General features: G+C 53.7%; 1 protein-coding gene across 1 annotated transcript in view; it reads left to right on the top strand.

Moving 5' to 3' along the window:
- Window positions 1-295, top strand: part of EPPK1 (epiplakin 1) — a 37,278-nt gene extending 36,983 nt beyond the window's left edge. Inside the window, exon 3 of the mRNA XM_084620845.1 lies at window positions 139-295. Within this exon, the coding sequence (XP_084476971.1) occupies window positions 139-195 (57 nt within the window). The 3' untranslated portion in view covers window positions 196-295. The remainder of the gene's footprint in view (window positions 1-138) is intronic.
- The last annotated feature ends 8,295 nt before the right edge of the window (window positions 296-8,590 follow it).

Raw genomic sequence — 8,590 nt, 5'->3', positions numbered from 1 at the left:
GAGGTCTGTGAACTCTAGCCAGGAGCTGAGGAATCATGAGGCATATTTTCAGAAGGGTTTGTTTATTCAAAATTGGGTTTGCAACATGGACTTTTCAGTGGAGCAGCCAGAAATAAAGGGGCCTTTCCCGTCTGACAGGGCATTTCCAGACAGGACTATCCCAGGCTCAGCTCCTCTTCTCCTTCCAACTCCTGAGCTCGCTTTGCCAACGTTCTACGCCTGCTTGAAGCCTCGGGGGTTCCCAGGTGCTGACCAGCTCTCCTCTCTCAATAAAGGGAATCTTTAATCACCTGCAGAGGATGACGTGAGCAGAATGGATCTTTGTCTTAACTAACCCCGCCAAAGTGGCCTCTGCAGCTGTGTGATGGAATATGGATTCAACCCCAGGACTTCTAAAGCTGCCACTGGATAAAGGGCAGCGCGTCAGTGGTCAGATCCAGATCAAGCCCTGAGCCAGGCAGAGAGCAGAGATCTTAGCGGAAGGGGAGGCAGCTTTGTTCCAGTAGGAAACCTGTGTCTCCCTATTACAGACCCTGGGACCCTCAGAAGCCAACGCTGTGCATTGGCCGTGGACAAACCCCAAGAGATTTGGGGAGCAGGAAACAGGCCCAGAGTTGCCCTGTTACCGTGACAGCGGCAGGATGCAGCACTATCAGTGTGGAAGGCACTTTACGGGTTAACGACCTGATTAGTCCCTGGGCCCTCCCTCCACAGGAGGCCGGTCAGTCCCTGTCCCCATCCCCATCCAGGAGGCTAAACCACACCTGTCTGTGCTGGGATTAGGCCGGCCAGTCTTCGCAGCCCTAGTCTGTGGCAGTGCAGTGCCATCTGCAGGAAGCCGTAATTCCTGAGCTCGTGCAAACTGACAGCTTTGAAACCACCCCTGCAGACTGCTGCACCTTAGAGACTAACCAATTTATCTGAGCATGAGCTTTCGTGAGCTACAGCTCACTTCATCGGATGCATACTGTGGAAAGTGTATAAAATATACACTTTTTATACACACAAAGCATGAAAAAATGGGTGTTTACCACTACAAAAGGTTTTCTCTCCTCCCACAAACCCACTCTCCTGCTGGTAATAGCTTATCTAAAGTGATCACTCTCCTTACAATGTGTATGAAATCAAGTTGGGCCATTTCCAGCACAAATCCAGGGTTTAACAAGAACGTCTGGGGGGGTGGGGGGGTAGGAAAAAACAAGGGGAAATAGGTTACCTTGCATAATGACTTAGCCACTCCCAGTCTTTATTCAAGCCTAAGTTAATTGTATCCAATTTGCAAATGAATTTCAATTCAACAGTCTCTCGCTGGAGTCTGGTTTTGAAGTTTTTTTGTTGTAATATCACAACTTTCATGTCTGTAATCGCGTGACCAGAGAGATTGAAGTGTTCTCCGACTGGTTTATGAATGTTATAATTCTGGACATCTGATTTGTGTCCATTTATTCTTTTACGTAGAGACTGTCCAGTTTGAAAAAATGGGTGTTTACCACTACAAAAGGTTTTTTCTCCCCCCACCCCACGCTCCTGCTGGTAATAGCTTATTATGATAATCAAGGTGGGCCATTTCCAGCACAAATCCAGTGTTTAAAGTACAGAAGATCTATTTTCCGTACTTTAAACCCTGGATTTGTGCTGGAAATGGCCCACCTTGATTATTAAACCCTGGATTTGTGCTGGAAATGGCCCACCTTGATTATCATAATAAGCTATTACCAGCAGGAGAGTGGGGTGGGGGGAGAAAAAACCTTTTGTAGTGGTAAACACCCATTGTTTCATGCTTTGTGTGTATAAAAAGATCTTCTGTACTTTCCACAGTATGCATCCGATGAAGTGAGCTGTAGCTCACGAAAGCTTCTGCTCAAATAAATGGGTTAGTCTCTAAGGTGCCACAAGTCCTCCTTTTCTTCTTGCGAATACAGACTAACACGGCTGTTACTCTGAAACCTGTCCAGATTGCTGGGAACTCGGCGCTCCTCCCCTCCCTGGGGATGCAGATAACCCGGAAGATGCCCTTACAGCCTGTGCTGAGAGCCTGAGAGCCTCTAAGCTGCAAGAGGTGACCAGGCTTTCCTCGGGAGTGAGCCCACATGTGAAATTATTGCAGATGCTCCGGGCTGGAGCGCACCATACCCCAAGGTGCCAGCAGCACGCCAGGTGCATCCGGACTGAGGCCAGCACTGCAGGCACTTCAGCAGCTCGGGCTTGTGGGTCCTAGCCCTGGTGGGTGCCAATAACCACTCAAAGCCAAGGCTCAGGGAAAGGTTTGTACTAGGGCTGGCAGGACAGGGGAAATCCTGCAGAAGTGTAGACAGTTACAGTGCATGGTGAGCAGCGGTGGGGCCTGTTTGGGGCCGGTCCAGCTGAGAGTCAGGGCTTCTCAGGTCTAGCGTCTGGGCTGCCCTTCCCAGGCCTGTGTCTGTCCAGGCCTGCAGGAGCTGGCAGGTTCCAGGCCAGGCTCAGCTCGTGTCTCTCACTGGGGGCCTCTGTAACGCTCCCTGCCCAGCCGCGGCTGCTCCCCCTAGGTCCCATGCACCCAGGGCCACGGCTGGGCTTTCCCGGGCCAGCCTCGTCTTTGAGCCTCCGCCCTCTGTCCGGGCAGTTTTCAAACAACAGGCAGACCAGAGAAGCTGCAGCTCAGAGAGAGCCCCGATTGGCCCGCTTCCCGATTGGTCCCTCCCCTGCATCCGCAGCTGACGGGCCCATTCCCCTGCAAGCCCCAGCTGCCGGACCCTGCCCTCCCAAGCCCCAGCTCCCAGCCCCGGCGAGGGTCTCTGCTGAGGGGTGGCACTGTCTCTGCATCCTGGGCTTGTGCCAGCCACCCTGCCACCGTGGGAGAGAGCAACACTGCCCCCCGCCTCCAGCGAGTACCCCACCGCAGGCACCCCTCCAGCTCCCCCAACTGCACCCAACCCCCCGACCAGAAATATGGGAGCCCTACAGGCAGACCTGCCCCAGCTGCCCTGGCCGGCGCTCCCGGCCCATCCCAGGCATGACTCTGTGCAGTCCCAGGAGCCCCTCTGCAGCTCCTGGCCAGCCGGGGTGTGGCTGCTGCTTCCCACAGGCCCCGTCACTGCCTGGCTCAAGGTCTTTCCTCCTGCCTGGCCAGGGCAATGGAAAGTGCCCTAGGGAGGAGGCTGCTGGGCACCTTAGTGCCCTGGCCAGAAGTGCTGGACAGGCCCTGGGCCGGGCGGCGGGGCTGTGCAGTGGGGAGGGGGCTGATGGGACTCATAGGCTCCTGCTCAGCGGGTTCGTTGCCGCTGTCGCTACTCTTGGGTCTTTCTCTCTGAAACCCCAGAGCCCGGCTGGGAACAGGTCGGTGGCTTACTGGTGATCTGCAAAGACACCACACCTGGCTGCCTACACTGCTCTTTTGGCTGGCTTCTGGGGGCCTCGAAAGCACAGCCCACGGTGAGCAGCATGGGCAGCCTGGCCTCTTCTTTGCCCTGTTCCCATCGAACAGGCTGTGTGCGGAGGCCTCGAGCCGTCCCTGGGGCTCCTAGGGGCACGGCCACACCTGTGAAATTCTCCCACGCACGGCTGTGTCCCCGTGGGAGTGACAGGGCTGGACTTGGGACCGTCACAACATGCCACGAAACGGCTTGAACAGGGGGCTCTGGTAGGGTTGCCAACCCTCCTGATTTCGCTGGGAGTCTCCCAGAATTGGGCAGGCTCCTTACCTGCCTTGGCTCCGCGCCACTCCTGGAAGCGGCTGGCACGTCCCTGCGACCCCTGAGGGGTGGGGGTAGGTATCTCCACATGCTGCCCGCACCCCGAGCACCAACTCCGCAGCTCCCATTGGCTGGGAACTGCGGCCAATGGGAGCTGCGGGGGTGGCACTTGCAGGCTCAGGCAGCACACGGAGACCCCTCGGCGCCCCCCCCTACCCCGCGACAGGGACATAGCGGCCACTTCCAGGAGTGGTGCGGGGCCAGGGCAGGCAGGGAGCCTGCCTTAGCTCCACTGTGCCACCACCCAGACACCGCCCGAGGTAAGTACTGCCCGGCTGGAGGCTGCACTCCCTCCTGCACCCCAACCCCCTGCCCCAGCCTGGAGCCCCTTCCTGCACCCAAACTCCCTCCCAGAGCCCACAGCCCCTCCCACACCCCAACCCCCTGCCCCAGCCTGGAGCCCCCTCCTGCACACACCCTCCCTCCCAGAGTTTGCATCCTGCATCCCTTCCTGCAACCCAGCCCTCTGCCCCAGGCTCAGCCTGCAGCCCCCTCCCACACTCTGAACCCCTTGGCCCCAGCCCAGAGCCCCCATCCCCTCCTGCACCCCAACCCCCTGCCTCAGCCAGGTGAAAGTGAGGGAGGATGGGGGATAGCAAGCGAGGGAGAATGGAGTGAGTGGGGTGGGGCCTCAGAGAGGGGGGTTGGGGTTCCCTCCTCTTGGCCAGCCAACTCCCCCAAAACTGGAAACCCCTCCAGCCGTCTCCCCCAGCCTCCCCGCAGCTCCCCCCCACCCAGCCTTTGTCCAGTTTCCCGGGCAGAAGGTGTCACCTCGCCCCAGCCCCCCTCCTGGCTCAGGTTACAGGCTCAGGTATCTTCCCTCAGGTGAAGTCTCCCATCTCCAATGAAACTCCACTGCAACATCCCCAGATCAATCCTCCCCACTCCCTGCTCGTCACACCCTCCCCTTCCCCCGCGCTGGCCAGGCAACAGCTCTCATGGGGCCCCCAGGGGCGTCTTTTCTCTTGGGGCACCGCCCCCTTGCCCAGGGTGGGTGCAACCTCCAGAATAGCTGAGCACCGGCCTTTCTGCAGACTGCAGCTCTGAGCGCCCGGCCTGTGGTGTGAGCATGCCAGGGATGCCCATTGCCCTCTGCTGCCTGGTTCTTCCTGGGTGCGCCCCAGCCAGGCCGAGCAGGGAACGAGAGCAGGGTTTTAAGGAAAGGTTGAAGGTGAGGAGGCAGCTCTGTTCCAGGCCAAGGCGGGGAAGCAGCTTCAGGCACCATGACGGGTTCGGTCACAGAGACCCCCTTGGGACTGTCACCTGATGTGCTGAAACTACCTCTGAGCCGGTTTTCCCTGTCATGGAATCATGGAATCACAGACTATCAGGGTCAGAAGGGACCTCAGGAGGTCATCTAGTCCAACCCCCTGCCCAGAGCAGGACCGATCCCCAACTAAATCATCCCAGCCAGGGCTTTGTCAAGCCTGACCTTAAAAACTTCTAAGGAAGGAGATTCCACCACCTCCCTAGGCAACGCATTCCAGTGTTTCACCACCCTCCTAGTGAAAAAGTTTTTCCTAATATCCAACCTAAACCTCCCCCACTGCAACTTGAGACCAATAACTCCTTGTCCTGTCCTCTTCTACCACTGAGAATAGTCTAGAACCATCCTCTCTGGAACCACCTCTCAGGTAGTTGAAAGCAGCTATCAAATCCCCCCTCATTCTTCTCTTCCGCAGACTAAACAATCCCAATTCCCTCAGCCTCTCCTCGTAAGTCATGTGTTCCAGACCCCTAATCATTTTTGTTGCCCTTTGCTGGACTCTCTCCAATTTCTCCACATCCTTCTTGTAGTGTGGGGCCCAAAACTGGACACAGTACTCCAGATGAGGCCTCACCAATGTCGAATAGAGGGGAACGATCACGTCCCTCGATCTGCTCACTATGCCCCTACTTATACATCCCAAAATGCCATTGGCCTTCTTGGCAACAAGGGCACACTGCTGACTCATATCCAGCTTCTCGTCCACTGTCACCCCTAGGTTCTTCTCCGCAGAACTGCTGCCGAGCCATTCGGGCCCTAGTCTGTAGTGGTGCATGGGATTCTTCCGTCCTAAGTGCAGGACTCTGCACTTGTCCTTGTTGAACCTCATCAGATTTCTTTTGACCCAATCCTCCAATTTGTCTAGGTCCCTCTGTATCCTATCCCTACCTTCCAGCGTATCTACCACTCCTGCCAGTTTAGTGTCATCCGCAAACTTGCTGAGGGTGCAATCCACGCCATCCTCCAGATCATTAATGAAGATATTGAACAAAACCGGCCCCAGGACCGACCCTTGGGGCACTCCGCTAGATACCGGCTGCCAACTAGACATGGAGCCATTGATCACTACCCGTTGAGCCCGACAATCTAGCCAACTTTCTACCCACCTTGTAGTGCATCCATCCAGCCCATACTTCTTTAACTTGCTGACAAGAATACTGTGGGAGACCGTGCCAAAAGCTTTGCTAAAGTCGAGGAATAACACGTCCACTGCTTTCCCTTCATCCACAGAACCAGTTATCTCGTCATAGAAGGCAATTAGATTAGTCAGGCATGACTTTCCCTTGGTGAATCCATGCTGACTGTTCCTGATCACTTTCCTCTCGTCTAAGTGCTTCAGAATTGATTCCTTGAGGACCTGCTCCATGATTTTTCCGGGGATTGAGGTGAGGCTGACCGGCCTGTAGTTCTCAGGATCCTTCTTCTTCCCTTTTTTAAAGATTTGCACTACATTAGCCTTTTTCCAGTCGTCCGGGACTTCCCCCGATCGCCATGAGTTTTCAAAGATAATGGCCAATGGCTCTGCAATCACATCCGCCAATTCCTTTAGCACTCTCGGATGCAATGCATCCGGCCCCATGGACTTGTGCACGTCCAGTTTTTCTAAATAGTCCCAAACCACTTCTTCCTTCACAGAGGGCTGGCCACCTCCTCCCCATGCTGTGCTGCCCACTGCAGTAGTCTGGGAGCTGACCTTGTTCGTGAAGACAGAGGCAAAAAAAGCATTGAGTACATTAGCTTTTTCCACATCTTCTGCCACTAGGTTGCCTCCCTCATTCAGTAAGGGGCCCACACTTTCCTTGGCTTTCTTCTTATTGCCAACATACCTGAAGAAACCCTTCTTGTTACTCTTAACATCCCTCGCTAGCTGCAACTCCAGGTGTGATTTGGCCTTCCTGATTTCACTCCTGCATGCCTGAGCAATATTTGTATAGTCATCCCTGGTCATTTGTCCAATCTTCCACTTCTTGTAAGCCTCTTTTTTGTGTTTAAGATCAGCAAGGATTTCACTGTTAAGCCAAGCTGGTCGCCTGCCATATTTACTATTCTTTCTACACATCGTGATGGTTTGTCCCTGTAACCTCAATAAGGATTCTTTAAAATACAGCCAGCTCTCCTGGACTCCTTTCCCCCTCATGTTATTCTCCCAGGGGATCTTGCCCATCAGTTCCCTGAGGGAGTCAAAGTCTGCTTTTCTGAAGTGCAGGGTCCGTATTCTGTTGCTTTCCTTTCTTCCTTGTGTCAGGATTCTGACCTCGACCATCTCATGGTCACTGCCTCCCAGGTTCCCATCCACTTTTGCTTCCCCTACTAATTCTTCCCGGTTTGTGAGCAGCAGGTCAAGAAGAGCTCGGCCCCTAGTTGGTTCCTCCAGCACTTGCACCAGGAAATTGTCCCTTACAGTTTCCAAAAACTTCCTGGATTGTCTGTGCACCGCTGTATTGCTCTCCCAGCAGATATCAGGATGATTAAAATTGCCCATGAGAACCAGGGCATGCGATCTAGTAGCTTCTGCGAGTTGCTGGAAGAAAGCCTCGTCCACCTCATCCCCCTGGTCCGGTGGTCTATAGCAGACTCCCACCACGACATCACCCTTGTTGCTCACGCTTCTAAACTTAATCCAGAGACTCTCAGGTTTTTCTGCAGTTTCAAACTTGAGCTCTGAGCAGTCATACTGTTCCCTTACATACAGTGCAACTCCCCCACCTTTTCTGGCCTCCCTGATCCCTGCCAGCTTGGGACTCCAGACCCCTGCCTTGTTGAGCCAGACACGCCAGCCTGCTGCAAACACAGACCCAGGGTCTGAACCATGTCCCCAAAGCTGCAGGGTTTAACTGAAAACCACTCAGAAGGTACTCCTGTCCCCAGCACCCAGACACCCAGCTCCCAATGGGATCCAAACCCCAAATAAATCCATTTTACTCTGTATAAAGCTTATACAGGGTAAACTCATAAATTGTCTGTCGTCGATAACACTGATAGAGAGATATGCACAGCTGTTTGCTCCCCCCAGGTATTAATCACTTACTCTGGATTAATTAATAAACAAAAGTGATTTATTAAGAATAAAAAGCAGGATTTAAGTGGTTCCAAGTGATAACAGACAGAACAAAAAGAAAAGGAGTTCTTGTGGCACCTTAGAGACTAACAAATTTATCTGAGTATAAGCTTTCGTGAGCTACAGCTCACTTCATCGGATGCTCACGAAAGCTGATGCTCAAATAAATTTGTTAGTCTCTAAGGTGCCACAAGTCCTTCTTTTCTTTTTGTGGATACAGACTGACACGGCTGCTACTCTGAAACCAGACAGAACAAAGTAAGTCACCAAGTAAAATAAAGCAAAACCATGCAAGTCTAAGCCTAATACATTTAAGAAACTGAATACAGGTAAATCTCACCCTCCAAGATGTTCCAATAAGCTTCTTTCACAGACTAGAGTCTTCCTAGTCTGGTCTCAATCCTTTCCCCTGGTACAGTCCTTGTTAGTTCCAACTCAGGTGGTAACTTGGGGATTTCTCATAACTGGCAGCCCCCTTGTTCTGTTCCACCCCCTTTTATAGCTTTGGCACAAGGTGGGAATCCTTTGTCTCTC

Source organism: Lepidochelys olivacea (genome assembly GCF_965140295.1).
Source record: "Lepidochelys olivacea isolate rLepOli2 genome assembly, chromosome: 2".
Classification (NCBI taxonomy): Eukaryota; Metazoa; Chordata; order Testudines; family Cheloniidae; genus Lepidochelys; species Lepidochelys olivacea.
The sequence above is the reverse complement of the archived record's forward strand: the minus strand, read 5'-3'. Positions and strand labels throughout refer to the sequence as shown.